The sequence below is a fragment of the Meleagris gallopavo genome, chromosome 1, assembly GCF_000146605.3.
Source record: "Meleagris gallopavo isolate NT-WF06-2002-E0010 breed Aviagen turkey brand Nicholas breeding stock chromosome 1, Turkey_5.1, whole genome shotgun sequence".
In the NCBI taxonomy this organism is placed as follows: Eukaryota; Metazoa; Chordata; class Aves; order Galliformes; family Phasianidae; genus Meleagris; species Meleagris gallopavo.
The window spans coordinates 174,015,839-174,031,894 of record NC_015011.2 but is presented as its reverse complement, the minus strand read 5'-3'; the positions used below and the strand labels follow the sequence as shown (position 1 = coordinate 174,031,894).

The window sequence follows — 16,056 nt, the reverse complement described above, 5'->3', positions numbered from 1 at the left end:
TTTTTAATTTGCCATCTCATTTTTAGCACTCTGCTTTTCTAAGTATATAATTCTTAATGGGCTGTACCAATACCAATATACCACACGCATGCAATGATGGTCTTTGAGATTTCAATGTTCAAATAGTTTTCATAGAAATTTTATTGAGATCCTCTCAGTTGCCAGACTCCACAAGAGGAAATAAAATAATTATGTGCTATTAATTATTATCTAATTAATTGTTGAAGACATCAGCGTCTTCAACTCTGTTGAAGTGTGATCGTGACTAGTAGATACTATGGTAGGTGTAATAAGTGAAATTCACAGGCATGTCTATTGTTGTGTATCATTTCTAACCTGACAAAGGACTAAAGCGTTGTCCATCTTTTGCCAACGAGAGCTATCATGAAAAATCTTATCTGAATGATTTAAAAGAATTAAAATGTTTGCATTTGTTTAATTTGGACTTAATCCTCTTTAGAGATTACACTGCAGATCCAACTCTTACAGCTCAGCTAAGACACTAGTCAAACTTGTAGCAAAATTGATTCATTGTACCAGTTTTGATAGAGATAGTTAATTTTATTCAAAGTAGATTGTATGGTCCTACATTTTAGGTTTGCGACCAAAGCAGCTGATAACACAAATGTTTCACTTAATGCTGAATAGTTTTTGTCTTATTTATCAAACTGTCTGTTTCATTCGTCTCCTTGGGTCCAGAGAAGGACCATGGGGATGAACAGTGGGCTGGAGCACCTTTCTTACGAAGAAAGGTTGAGGGAGTTGGGCTTGTTTAGCTCAGAGAAGGTTTTGGGGAGACCTCATTGCTTTCTTTCAGTATTTGAGGGAGCTTAGAAACAGGAGGGAGACCAACTTTTTACGCAGTGAAAGGACAAGGGGGAATGGCTTTAAACTAAAAGAGGAGAAATTAGGTTTGTTGGTAGGCAGAAATTCTTTACTCAGAGGGCAATGAGGCACTGGCACAGGCTGCCCAGAGAAGCTGTGGGTGCTCCATCCACTGAGGTACTCAGGGCCAGGTTGGTTGGGGCCCTTATCAACCTGAGCTGGTGCATGGCAACTAGCCCGTGGCAGGGTGTTGGGACTAGGTGGTCTTTAAGATCCCTTTCAACCATTTATTCTGTGATTCTATAATTCTCTTCCCCATCCTACTGAGGGAGTGTGTCAGCTCTGTGGTAGATGCCTACCAGGGTTAACTTAAAATATCTGCAAAGGGAAGGAACTCTAAGCCACAGTGAGCACAGAGTCTATTTGTGATCTTGCTAGTACAGCAATATTTGATGGTTAAGCTAGTTAAGCTAGTCTTTAACTCATCTCCCTTAACGTTGTAAGAGAACATAAACCCTATCACAAGCTTCATTTCCTCCTAATTTATGTCTTTGGAAACTTCTAAAACATGGCAGTTCAAACTTAAGTGTTGTCCATTAAAACAAATAGGAAGTCAGGCAAAAACACCAGGAAGCCTGCAAGGAAGAACAAATAGCTTCTGACCAAACTGTAATGCAAAAAGGAAGTATAGGGAGAGTGGAAGCAAGGATAGATAGCCTGGTAAGGATACCAAAACATTGTTCAAGCATAAAATGAAGTTAGGAAAGCTAAAGCCCAAATGGAATGGAATCTGATCATTGATGTCAAGGACAAGAAGAAAGACTTCTTTGAGTACACTCACTGTCCTAATGCTTATACAAAGTGTGAGGCAGTAAAAATGAATAACACAGAGTTTTTAACTGATTCAATACCACTGCTACAGACCTGACCCGCTGAAATAGAAGCAAGTATGACAAATTCCATGCCCAGTTGCTACAGAATAGATGGTAGGTTCCACAAACTCTGCTGTGCTGACAATATTCACGTGTTTTTATATTACTCCATTTTTATTGACAGTAATTCAAACACTTAACACTGCATATTTAAAATGCAATTATACAACTCCAATCTTTTGTTCATTATTACAAAAAACATTCACAAAATGAATAATGGTAAGAACGAAAAAGATAATTTCATGCCCTTACGTCCAAAAATCAGAACTCCAAAGATATGAGATGTTATTCATTCTCTTTGAAATATTCATTTTTAGTGAATTGTGGAAATGACAAATCTTAACCTGAACATTAAATACATGGACTATGAAAATTAAATAGAGAATAGACCATATCTCTTGCATATTGCAATGTACCTTACTTTTCTAAGAATCAATCCCTGAGAATATACAATCCTCGAGGTCTGGACAGTATTCTCAGGGCATCATTTTTTATACAAGTAAGGTATTACAAGCTTTACAGGTAAGGACCTTACCTTAATATTATCTTGCCTGATAAGAAATACAGTATAAAAAGCTGGTTCTGGAAAATTAACATGAAGAAAAGATATTTTTATGAAATGTAATTACTAGAATGACTGATATATTACTTTTTTAAAAGAAAATTTCCTGCAGTTTCTTGGCAATTTAGATATACAGAGAGCATAGAAGAAATACATTCAAAAGTCAGCATTTCTCTTTTTATAACTTTTCCACTGGACCTGCCAATGTGATTATATATGAGGCAGCTAAATAAAAGCTTGTAAACACTGAGCTTCATTGTTTTTCTGGAAATCCTTTCCTTAGAACCTTGTTTCTCAAGTGGAACCACTACAGATGCTGATATTTCATAATAAAAATGAGTAACTGTATTATGGAAATATTTAATAAAGTTTTAAGACTGAACTTAAATGAAAATGAAAGATGTTAATGTTGCATTGATACATTATCCCACATAACAGCAAGAATAGATATATTTCTATTTTCATAGGTTAATGGAAATATGGATCATAGTTCCTCCGAATCTTCATTGAGACTGATTTAATTTTTACTGGCTTATTGTTCACTGTCCATGTATCCCAGTGAATCCCAGTTGCAAGAAATCTACCTGTGTAACGATGAATACCATTAAGATTTGCAAGGCCACACTGGTTGAACCACCATCCAGTGTTATCACTGAAGTTACTGCAGCTCTTTACAGGCTGTTCTTTAATAATGCACATTGGCCTACATCCATCATTGTCGACATCAAATGTGCTGAAAGGCATCGAATTCTGATTATCTTCTTTTCTGTATCCTCTGAATGCATCACCTAATTACAGAAGATGAAATAGAATGATGATAAAGGAGTTACTTATGAGAAAAAGAATATTTTTTGCTTACTTCATAATTCACAAACATTTCATCTGAAATTATTACAAAAATGGATTTCTTCAAAAGCAGTTCAAGGCAGTACTGCATTGGTGTTGAAGACATAGGAAAAAAAAGTATAAAATATTCAGAAGTATGGAAGAAATGATGGAACGTCTTTATCTTCTTGTTGCTTCAGTGCTTTTAGTGTTGCTAACTATGAAGGTAAAGACTTCTGTCCTCAAAGACACTTTCTCCAAATATTACTCTCTTGAATGCACTACAAGAAAAGAGAGTTGGTATCTTTAAACATATTAAGAAAGGAAGTTCTTACCTGCATTTCCTGAATAACGTCCCAAATGAATTTTAAAAGAACATGCTTCATCCTCTATCCAAAATGCATCATATGATGCGTAGGCATGCTTGTCATTTTCTGATTCCAAATCCACGTAAAGACTGAAAGTGGTTGCTTTTTGATTTACTATGTAAAAAATCTTCCTTAATCCAATCCAAAATTCCCCTAAAGCAAAAATGCAATGTACATTGAATAAACATCTAGAAACAAAAAGTATAATGCTTTCTACTTTTCCTACTTTCCTTCCTGACCTAAGTGTAATAAAAATATCTGATCGGCATATGTTCCTTTGAAAGACCAACAGAGGTACAGAGTTGTCTCCTTATTTCACTGGGAAAATCCATGGAAAGAACTCACATAAGGGCACCATCTTTTTTCTTCATGACATTTTCAGAAAATTTTATAACCTCCAAGTTTTGACTTCAACACACTTTGTAAGGCCACAAACACTAGATGTGCTGAATATCCCCTTAACTAGCCAGAATTCAGTGGTGCTCCAAAAGACTATACTGAAAAATGACAAAGGTCAGTATTATGTGAAATGCAACAAAATGCAACAAAAATAAAATCTAATTGTAAAGATTTGCATCTTCACGTTTTTTTTCCACGAAACGTTGCCCCATGTGACCTGCAGTTGTTCGTAAATTTGAAAAGTTTGAGTTTTATTTCTATTCCAAATGGACAAGTGAAAAAGCAGCCTCTGCTTTTAGAGTTGATGGGTTACAGTTGATAGTAAAAAAAATAATACCACTGTTGTATTGGTGTTAGCTACTGAAATATTTCCATTATCTTTCTAATCACTCCCAATGTTGAAATATTACTGACTGTTCTTTGCTTCAGGGAAGTATTTTGCAAGCATGATTAAAACCAACTCAGTCTTTCTTAAATCTCAACAAACATACAAACAAATAATAATAACAATAACAACAACAACAAAAAAAGCCACAGAGAAATACAACTTATACATAATTTCAGGAATAAAATATTCCATCATATTAAACTCTTCTTGTGAAACTAAGGATGGGCAATGGTGAAGGATTCCAGTTGGTGATGGTCACTGTTGAGAAGGTTAGACAATAGTTTTGGGGAAGCAACAAAGTATCTGAGTATTAAACAAAATACTTATTAAGAAACAAGAACTTTACTCTGCATGCTACTAAAACTGCAATACAATTTAGTGGGAATGTAGCTCACAAAAATACAGCAGGAACACTGGGTCCAAAGCACTTAAGAGTATTTAAAACTCATACCAGAAAGGTCACCAAATCCATCCAGATATTCAGACCATGTTCTCTGAAATGTAATGATTCCATCAGTTCTTTTCTGAAGCACAGTCCATCCACCTCCTTGAAAATCCATGTCACATAATACCTAAAACAGACATAGGCACGATTAAGCACTCTTGATACATCTGTAATGAAGAAAATAACTTTTTAAATGAAATAAAAGTGGACTATTTCAGTTCTTGCCAAAGAATGTACCCTTCCAAATTTTAACAAAAAGCTCAGAGAAAATTAAGCAAACAAACTGCAGTATTTTCTTTTATGTAAACACATAAAAGGGGGCTTCAATCCAGGGAAGTCTCAATATGAACACTTAGCAGCCTGAAGCTGAGCAGTCCTACTGAATACACAGGATCAGCTCTCAGATTCTTTGCTTTATGAGACCACTAATGACCACTAAAATTTGTGCCCAGTGGTATGCCAAAAGACAATGGTTCAGCTGCTCTCTGCTCTCCTATAGAGTATCACATTGCATGGCACATTTTCTCCTCAGCCCATTTAACGTTAGACACATGACTGACCACCCTAAGATGGTATCGAATTGTCCTTGTCTGCCTTCTAATCCCCCCTCATAGAGAAAAATGTGCACTCACAGTGTGGCTCTGGAAAAGTAAGATCTAAATCACCCTCTGCAGATGTTACCTACATTGTCTGCAAAAAAAAGGGCCCTCAGACTCTTGGCTGCATTCTTGGGATATCAGGTAAGAGTCTAAAAAGCAGTACAGAGCTTCAGCATGATCTAATTAATACGGCTTGAGCAATTTTTGATCCTCGTTACTTGAGGGTGCCATTGGAAGCCTTGAGCAATTCTTACAACCCAAACACTGGAGGAATCACAGTAAGGATTGTGTTCATGCAAGTGCATCTGGAAAACGATGGGCTTTCCTCCCTGGAGTGTCACATGTTTATTTCAGTCAACCAAGGAATAAAAAGAAATACCCGCGACTCCAAAATGGGTATTTAGATACAAATATCTAAAATGCATTAAAATAATCCTATTGACTCAGTCACCGTCTTGAAATGATGGCATACTTTGCTACTGACTATAAGCCAGAAATACAAAGAGGAGCCTACTCAGTCACAACATCAAGCTCTGAGCCAACACAAATCAGTGAGAGCAGTGGTGATTTTCAGAAGAATAAGATTTGGATCCACAAGAGAGGTCATCAGCATGTTACTTACGTATGGCACCAAACGTACACCAGCTAAGTAGGAACATGAAACAGGTACACAAAAAACAGTCACTGCTATATTTCTTAATTTTTACATGCTGTAAACGATGCAATGGTTTCCTTTCTTAAAGCCTTGCAGTCCACTTTAGAACTTACTCTATGTCTCATACTGTGCAAGGTACCAGGGACATGACAGTGTTAAATTAAATGAGCACAAGGGGGCTTCTACTGAGTATTTTTCCCTTTTCATCTTTAGTGTGTATAGCAAGTATATTCCAAACAGCCATTCAGTTTCTCCAACTCACTCATCTAAATGTACTCATCCAAAAATGTATCAGAAAGTGAGCACAGATCAGTTTTCCAGAAGTGAAGCTGGTTTTAATTGCCTCATGTTTGAATGCTCACACAAAAATCCATTTGGGACTAATTTTCTGAGATGACAAGAGCCTGCAGCCCATGCTGAAACTGGATATGCTCAGAGCTCCTGAACTCTAGTTTTGAATCAGTTCAAGTTAAGCATCCAAAATCTACACTCACTTCTGAAAATATGAAGGTTCAGACATGAAGACATGAGAACATGAGAAATTTTTAAAATGGTTTTCTTCATTTATCTGATATCTTTGTGCAAATCATTCTAGAGACACTTTGTTACAATTTCAGTTACATTTAAGGGGCAGCTAATCCTTTCGTTGCTGAAAAGGTCCTATAAATGAGTTGTTCATGTGGCTTTGTTTTCTGTTTAAAATTCTCTTACTATGATTTTCTGCCTTTTTGTAATTGTGTTCTATTTTGCCAGTATTCAAACTTTTCCAAACTCTTGGCTATCAGTCTCTTGAATGCATTTCAGTTTATTTTAATGTCTCTATTTTTGCTCATCCATCATTTCTGTGGTACTTTTTTTGCACTTCAACGCATGGAAAAATTTGCATTAAACAGTTTTCCTTAAAATAACATTCTGGAAGGAACACACATCCTTTAGACATTTTTCTCTGAGAACTTTTTGGCACTATCTTTTCATTTCTGTGTAACATCTACCAGACAAGAAATGAGACACTCATTTCAGGAATGCAGAGTTTTCTTATTATTTATTATTAACTTGTGGTTTAAATCAAATTATTACAGCTTTTCCTTTTGTTTCTTGTTCTCCTTAAGGAACCTTTCCATTCACATAACTGATTCTTAGTTCTTTTGGACACTGGCAGTAATTTCAAATGTGGACAAGTGTCAAAAATACTTCTAAAGTTAAAGGAGGTTTATCGTTTTACATTTTTTCGCATAGATTAAGTCATACCATCTCTAGTAAAAGTAATTTGGGTGAGATATGAATATTTCCTCAATGGAATCTTCCTCAATCCAAAAGAAATTCTGAAATGCATTTTGTGCTATAGTTTAGCTGGGAGTGAGGCAGACAGCATTTTCTTCATACTATACATATGAGTTCTCTGTGAAAAATTCTATCTGTCTTTGCCTTTCTTTTACCTGGAAAGAATGTGATGATGAGTTACAGATTTTTTTCCCTGAACTGACTGCATTGTACACAGAGAACAACAGCATTTTCTATTAGGAGTCTGCAGAACCAGAATCTATTTTTACTTTTGAGATCCCTTCTGAAGCCTTTTCATAACAATACTGAGCTCTTTTTTCATAGCATTTTAAAAGTTCCAATTGGCCAGAGATAAAGGGATTCATTCTTCCTTTGTTATATATAAAGGAGGACTTTAAAAGTAGTCATTACATTTAGCTATTTACTTGCTGGCTAAAGCTCTACATTTTTTTCCTCCAAAAAGTAATAACCCCAACATGTATTGCAAAATAAAAGGCTTGTCAGCCATCTCCATCTTCACCTTTATAAGTCAGTGCCATATCTGTTTTCTTCCTAAGGAAGTCCTTATGGGCAGATTGTAATGGAAATAAACACCCCAAAAAAGTTTTCCTAATGTTTGCATGGATCTGGTGACAGGAGACATGACTGCTGTACTTCACAAGATCCATCTGCAGGTTCTGAACTAACTGGCGGATGAAGTTGCCAAGCCACTATATGTCATATTAGAAAGGTCATGGTGGTGAAGTCCCCACTGAATAGAAAAGGGGAAACGTAACTCCCATTAACAGGAAAGGAAAAAAAGAAGATCCAGGGATCTACAGGCCAGTCAGTCTCACTTCTGTGCCTGACAAGATCATGGAGCAAATCCTCCTGAAGACTCTATTAAGGCACATGGAGAATAAAGATGATATGGTATGTTGGTGGTAACCAACATACCTTGATTGGTGGTAACCAACATACCTTCTTCAAGGGCAAGTCATGTCTGACAAACTTGGTGTCCTTTTGTGATGGAGTTACAGCATCAGTGGAGAAAGGAAAAGCAACCAACGCCATCTACCTGGATTTGTGCAAGGCGTTTGACAGTGTCCTGCATGACATCTTGGTTGCCAAATTGGAGAAAAATGGATTTGGTGGATGGGACCACTCACTGGATAAGGAACTGGCTGGATGGTCACACTCAGAAAGTTGTGGTCAGGAGCTCAGTATCCAAATGGAGATTGGTGACAAGTGGTGTTCCTTGGGGATCAGTGCTGGGATCGGTGCTGTTTAACATCTCTGTGGGCAACATGGACAGTGGGATCGAGTGCATCCTCAGTAAGTTTGCAGATGGCAGTAAGCTGTGTGGTGCATTTGACACTCTAGAGGGAAGGGATGCTATTCAGAGAGACCTGAACAGGCTTAAGAGGTGAGCCCATGCCAACCTCATGAAGTTCAACAAGGCCAAATGAAGGTCCTGCAGGGTCAGGGCAATCCCAAGCACAGGTGCAGGTTTGGCAGAGAATGGCTTGAGAGCAGTCCTGAGGAGAAGGATTTGGGGGTGCCCATTGATGAAAGACTCAACATGAGCCAGTAATGTGCACTTGCAGCCCAGAAGGCCAACTGTATCCAGGGTTGCATCAAGAGAAGCATGACCAGCAGGGCAAGGAGGTGATTCTGCCCCTCTACTCTGCTCTCATGAGACCCCACGGAGTACTGTGCCCAGTTCTGAAGCCCTCAACACAAGGACATGGAGCTCCAACACAGCAAGTCCAGAGAAGGGCCACAAAGATGATCAGAGGACTGGAGCACCTCCCCTACAAGGACAGGTTGACAGTGCTGGAGCTCTTCAGCCTGAAGAAGATAAAGCTCTGGGGGGACCTCACAGTGGCCATCCAGTACCTGAAGGAGACCTACAGTAAAGCTGGGGAGGGACATTTTAAAAGAGCACGTAGAGACAGGACAAGGAGAAACAGTTTTAAACTGGAAGAGAGTAGATTTAGACTAGATATTAACAAGAAATTCTTTACTGTGAGGGTGGTGAGACAGGATGTCCAGAGAAGTTGTGCATGCCCCCCTCCCTGGAAGAATTCAAGGCCAGGCTGGATGGAGCAACCTGGTCTAGAGGGAGATATCCCTGCTTATAGGAGGGAGGTTGGAACTACATGATCTTAAAGGTGCCTTCCAACCTAAACCATTCTATGATTCTATGATAATTAATTTCATTCTTTCTTTTTTTTTTTTTAATCCTAGCTGCGTATGTCCCACAGACAGAATAAGAATAAGAAGGTTTAGATGCTCTCTGTCCTACAGCTGAGTAGAATGGTGCTCAGACAAAAGCTAAGCACTTATTCCTCAAATAGATGTACATCTGCATCTACACTTAGATGCCCAGGAAAAATCATGGTTCAAGCTACAGTTACCAGCAGCATCACCTCTCAAGAGAAGGCAACCCCTTGAAGCTTCCCCAGCAGAATAATTTAGAAGCCAAATAGATCAGTCTTTTGTCTTTTCAGTTTCCATCTCTAACACAGAAGAGAACAGCAGTTCTCAGTGACCAAAAGCAGGGCTGGAGAGTTTCTTCAGTTTTCCTCTTTGGTACATTTTTCACTATATGAAAACTGATCATGAGATATTATATCAGGGCTTAAATTTCAAAGTAGAAACAGATTTTTTTTCTTCAAAACTGTAGCAAAGGCAGACACATTTGGATGATTTAATACATTTCTTATTCATCGGTTGGAAAATTATCATGGAAGACATGTTATTAAATATATTCTAAGTGGATATTCTCAAGCAAATTTCAGCTACCATGAGAGATGAAATTTATTACCTCAAAAGCATAATTTGATCCTTCTGGATGGATAATGTACAGACCACTTGGAGTTTTTGAAACTGAACCAATGGTATCTTTAATATCAGTGCAATCCAACCCTGGAGAATAAAGTATTTGATGAAGATTATTAACACATTTTTTTAAAAAAAAGCACAAATACAGCTTATGTGGAGAAATACAAATTTTGTTGGGAACTTATGAATGATCTCAAATAGAATTTCTTGCTGTGCAAATTTAAAATATGCACTTTCAGGAATTTACCTTATATACTCTCACCTTGGGGGAACTGGAACTAGATGATCTTTAAGGCCCTTCCAACCCAAACCATTCTATGATTCTATAGAATGATAATTCTCTGAGATCCATTAAGCTTGGAAAGAAGAATAAACTGCATTTTATTGAGAAAGTTTGTTCTAATATTAATTGATATCCAGAAAGTAAAGAGTATATGATGGTTGCTCCAAAGCTAATGCCTTCTATTTTATTCTGCTGGCACACAACATCAGAGGTGGATGTTGGTGGTATGGCAGTAGAGATTGAAACTTCCCACCAATATTTCATTCCATTTTGTTGCTGTGTGACAGATGGCAGCACAGGAGCAGTCAAACAAATATTGTCTGACATGGAAGTGTACATGAAGCAAAGGTGTGGAATTGAATTCCTCTATGCTGAAAAAATGGCATCCATTGACATTCACTGATATTTGCTGAACATTTATGGAAAGCAAATGGTGGATGTAAGCATAGTGAGTGAAGTGGCATGTGGTGCATTTCAGCAGAGATAACAGTGATGTGTTCCAGGAAGCCATACACAGTTTTCACACCATGAAATGAAGCGTCTTGATCAGCTCATCTGCACGAGTTGGCTGATGGTGACTATGTTGAAAAATAGTGTTTTGTAGCTAAGAATTTACTCCATCAAATAGTGTCACTGTGCCCATTGTATCTGTTGTAGTTTTCATAGGAAGCATTACTTTCAGAGCAGCCTACATGTATCCAGGTCTTATTTCACAGATTTGATTTGGTTAACATTTGTATAGAGTAAAAATACATATTACCCAGGGAATTATGTCTTCTTCCTGCAAATGTTTGTATTTGTACTCATAAAAGCCTTTACATCACAATTTATATATACATATAAAATCTTTTGCCTAGTGTTAAACTAAATGTGTGTCAGACTCAAGTTTCTAAGGCTGGTAGGACTGAAGAAGGTAATGTTTCCTGTACCTAGGTTGGGAATGTAAAGGATATGAACTGTCCAGTGCTCAACTGACTTCTGTTTGGGGTGTTTTTTTTTTGTTCTGCTTTGCTTTTTTTTTAAAGATAATGCAAATGTTGAGCATACTTTATTTCATTACAAAAGAAAGTGCTATTTAGCTACATTAAATCACTTAAGAACTAATGCTTAGTATTTTGCATAAATATCAACAAGATGCTATGCCCAAAATTATCCTCTTACCAATTATTTAAACCAGCCATTTCCAATGAGATTCTTATATAGTTCACTAATTTTTCAGATTTTATGTGTGCATTCTACCACAGAATAAGTATTGTATATTTTATAACTGCTTACCTGTAATTTGATCTTTGTTAAGATACTCTCAAAGATAAAAAGAAAAAGCTCAAGATAAAATGTGGGAAATATTTACCATGAGATTGAACTGCTTTGTAAGGAAGTGGATCCAAATGCTTTCTTAAAACTTCTGCATTCAAAAGAAGAACTCTGTTCATGAGTTCATTCACCTGTAAGTTTAAATAAATATCTTAAAACAGGTTGCAGTGAAGTATTTTATATTCTAAGGATGGTCTTATTGATTCCTAGAAAACAAAATCTGAAGGTCATTTTTGAAATATGTTAGTGATTTGTAACTTCATAATGTGAATTTGTCAGATTTTTTACTTTCTGCATCCAAAGTCACTTTTAGGCACAACTCCAGTTAATTTGGGGAAAATCAATTTGATTAAGGCTTTTTATCTGTATTGACTGAGCATGGTGTTTATAAACTACTGCCAGTTAGTGATAATATAATGTCACGTGCACAAGTACAACAGGGTTGTATGCAGCCACTTGCCCTACTGCCATATGTGCCACTGGGTCATGTGCCAGGTGGTGCTAATCGCTCCCTGGGCCTCACCCTTTAGCCAGGGTACAAGACATCACTCCTGAAGTCAATGCAACAGAGACTCTAATCCCACTGTGTTAATGACAAAGTAAATAATTAATTTTCCTCAGTTAGATGATAATCTTAGTGCTAAATAATAAATAAAAATATTTATGATAAAGAAAAAAGTACCTGATTAGAAAGGTAATCCAAGGAAGACTGTTGATCATCCATCATGTTTCTTACCAGTTTTTTTGTGCTTCTTGCATATTCAACAAGAGAGCTCTGCAAATTTCCTTTGAAAGAAATATGTTCATTCACCTTGTTAGCACAAACTTAGAAGTAGTCTCGATCAAATAATGACACATCTATTAGAATATTAGAAGTGTTTAACCTTAGAGTATCTAAGGTACCTAAAAGTGAAATCAAAGTAGAGAGACCAAAGATTAAACCCAAAGATGCTAAGAACTTCAGCCTTACAGATCATAAGATTTGATGAATTCCATCCTAACCTTCAGCTACTGGGATAACCAGTTAATGGATAACACAGAAATTTAAATACATCTGAAAAAAGGATACGTAAGGTTTCCAGCTGTCCTGCATTTTGCCTATTCACTGTGCTATTTACTCAGGTTCCTTGTTTTGCCCTGATGCTAAAAATACAGAAACTACACTTGCCATGTAATCAATAATACGTAATGAAAATCATATGGGAAAGACAAGAATTCTGACACATTTTTTTTCTGAGGCTGAATAACATCAGTTGCTGTGTAGTTTTTCCAGGTGATGAACAGAGGATATGTCCTGCATATGTATCTTCAAAAGGCAAGATTTTGGACACTTAAGTACAACGTTTAAAGAAGGAACAGACATTGAAGCCTTTCTCTCAAATGGAGAGAGCTGCAGATATTCAGAGGATAACACAGACAAGTGGGATGAACTACTGCTTGGATTTGACTGTCTCCAGCAGCAATTATGAAGAGAAAGCAGCATGATTACCTTCATTGTCCCAGCTGCACACAACATCCCAAATCTGAACAACATTCAGAGTGGGCAGCTCATCAAATTCTGCCACATGTGCTCAAGAAGATTAAAAAATAAATCAGCACAGCATAGCATGTAGCGTAGCAGCATAGCGTAGCAGAGGAATGCATAGCATGGCATTGCATAGCTTGTTGTTTAGAGTATTCTGTATGAATACATACTGCACATATACTGTTTTTCCCCTCGTAAAATTTTAGCTTGAACATCACATGGTACAAGACATTGTTCTTTTTGTTTTGAAATATCTGCAGATTTATTTTTCTCTTCTGCCTTGAGTGGTTCCTCCACAGCTCCAACATTCCTTGTGCCCTGTTGTACCAAACAATGGAGGGGGAAACAAATTGATCACAAACATATGTTAAACTGTTCAGTCTGCCAAAATGAAGCTGATTAGTCCATGGATCTTCCTTTAAAACCTGTTCTCTTAAAAGCTTTATAGCAATACTTGACAGAGCTGAGGTCAAGGCTTGTTAGGCATCTTCTATTTAGCCATGTCTTGCAAGGGTGTCAGAAGTAGAGAATTATAGAATCATAGAATTATAGAATCATTTGAGCTTAAAGGTCATCTAGTTCAACTTCCCTGCCATGAACAGTGGCACCTACAGCTCCATCAGGTTGCTCAGAACACCATCCAGCCTGACCTCGAGTGTCATCCAGCACATCTCTGGGCATGTAACCTCTATAAATTTTTAAAATACAGCAAAATTTCTGCTAAAATACTCTGTGAGTGATCTGCAGGCCAAAACTTGCAAATGCTTGCATTTAAGAAGCTCTCATTTTAAGACTTGCCACACCCAACAGACATCTCAAATGCCCACAAAGTTATTTTCCCTGGAAAGGAGAGGGATTTGGGATTTACCACATATTACAAAAACCCTTTCACTCTGCAAAGTCTCCAAATTCAGAACTTAGAGTTTGTTTGTGGAAACAATTCCCCAAGTTATTAATCCAGGCACACAAGTAGTCTCAAACAGATTTGCAGACAAATCTAACGTATAAAAAATATTTAAAATGTTCTTGCTGGGGAAAGTTTCAAGAGACACTATTTGCAGGGATGCAATTATCTGAAATAGTAACAATAAAAGCATCAGTAAAAGTAGTTTCATACTACTACACCTAATAATCTTATTTCAAAATAGTATTCTCATATTTAACATTTTTTCTTCCATGGTGCCATAAAATATGAGGTTGTCTCTGATTCATCGCTTAAAGAAATGCAGAAATAATCCCTGAAAAATCTCATTGTAAGTCTTTGTTTATTAATTCCATAATCTCAGCAAGGCACTGTAGCATGCTCATATACTGTACTTTCAGATGTAAATAGGACCTTAGAAACTTAATTAAAAAGGAAACTTACTTAGTCTTGACCAAATTGACTACTTGCTCTCCTTTCCTGCTTCAGATTTCTCTTTCTGGTTTTGGTACTACACTGACAGGGCTCTGAACAGTTTATTCCTGATTTTTGCCTTTTAAAATTGAAAATAAATATTACATTAAACTGTTAACAGGCAGATTTAAAAAAAAAAAGAAAGTTTCTGAATTATTAATTTGATTGCATTTTGTGTCTAGAGAGGAATAAATGCTAGAGAAAGAAAACAATATGTTTCTTTGATATTGAAATAAGCACAAAATAAAGGAAGAAAAGAACAGTAGCAGTTATAAAAAGACCAATTGAAACATATAAATAGACCACTTGAAGCCAAGTGTTGTTCTGGCTTTATCACAGCTACCCACCAGCTGTTCAATTAAGTAATGTTAAGAAAATACTTTAATCAGTATTAATTCTTTTTAAAGGCAAAATGAAACAGGCAGTGAAATCAGACCTTGGGAATTCATGTCACAGGTTGGACTATGCCTACACCAGGAGTTACTGTGTCTTTGCAGGGATGCAGATGACAATAAAAATACAGCCCAACAACTGAACTGTGATAAAAGATGTTAAAACAAAAATGTTTTCCTGTTGTACTGAATTTCTACTGTTTCAGTGCACTCTCTTTTCTCTCTCTGAAAAATGCCTAATTCTTCCATATTTTCATACCTATCCTGAATAAAGCAGTCTATTTCTCTGTCACTTTTCTAAGAAATTATTCAGTTACATTCATTACCTTATCTCAGCAAAGTAATTGAAAGTCTTACCTTAGATGAACAAGGCTTGACATCACTTATAACAGTTTCTCCCCAGCCCAAGAAAAGAACACTAAGAGAAATTAATGAAGTTACCCTAAAGCGCTTCATCCTTTCCTTGCAGCAATGCAAATGTTTTGACGGGTTTCACATTTCTGCGGAAAGAATTGTACACTACAAAGTGCTGAGCTAACTATTCAGGAATGTGTACAGCACAAAGAGCAGCCAACACTGCATTTAATAGAACACAGCCTGCATTTAATAAAACACAGCTCTGTTGCACAGTAGATTTATATACATGCACTGCTTGTCTCCTGAGAGCACTTCCCGCTCATTACCTACACATGACACACCAAACATATCTCTGCACCGTGGTAAAAGCATGACAGTTTCTTACACACTGGTTTTGAGCACTGATATTCATATTTGGTGATTTCGGCTCATTGAAGGAGAAAAAAAAGGTATCAATTTTCAATTTTCAATTCAAGCCTTTTTAAAAGGCTTTTATCATTAAACTGAAGGTGTTCTCATTGGTGGGGTGGCAGAACACTAGATTTGGCTTATTTCCAAACCTCAGTTTGTAGCACACTTCTGGGATATGTCATGTCTGAATCACTTTCACAACAAACTCTTGAGTGTCACCTTAAACTAGCACAGCCAATGTCCTACGTTGGTGTCAATGCTGTTTTCACCTCC

General features: G+C 36.9%; 1 protein-coding gene across 1 annotated transcript; it reads right to left on the bottom strand.

Annotated features, from left to right (window-relative positions):
* Positions 1–1,394: 1,394 nt before the first annotated feature.
* On the bottom strand, positions 1,395–15,629 carry ANGPTL5 (angiopoietin like 5). Its single transcript, XM_003203485.4, has 8 exons — positions 15,373–15,629; positions 13,398–13,545; positions 12,385–12,488; positions 11,740–11,833; positions 10,089–10,189; positions 4,751–4,871; positions 3,480–3,665; positions 1,395–3,107 (listed from the first exon to the last, which is right to left on the bottom strand). The coding sequence occupies exons 1-8, from the start codon at positions 15,469–15,471 to the stop codon at positions 2,788–2,790; spliced, it is 1,173 nt and encodes a 390-aa protein (XP_003203533.1). The 5' UTR covers positions 15,472–15,629; the 3' UTR covers positions 1,395–2,787.
* Positions 15,630–16,056: the final 427 nt, after the last annotated feature.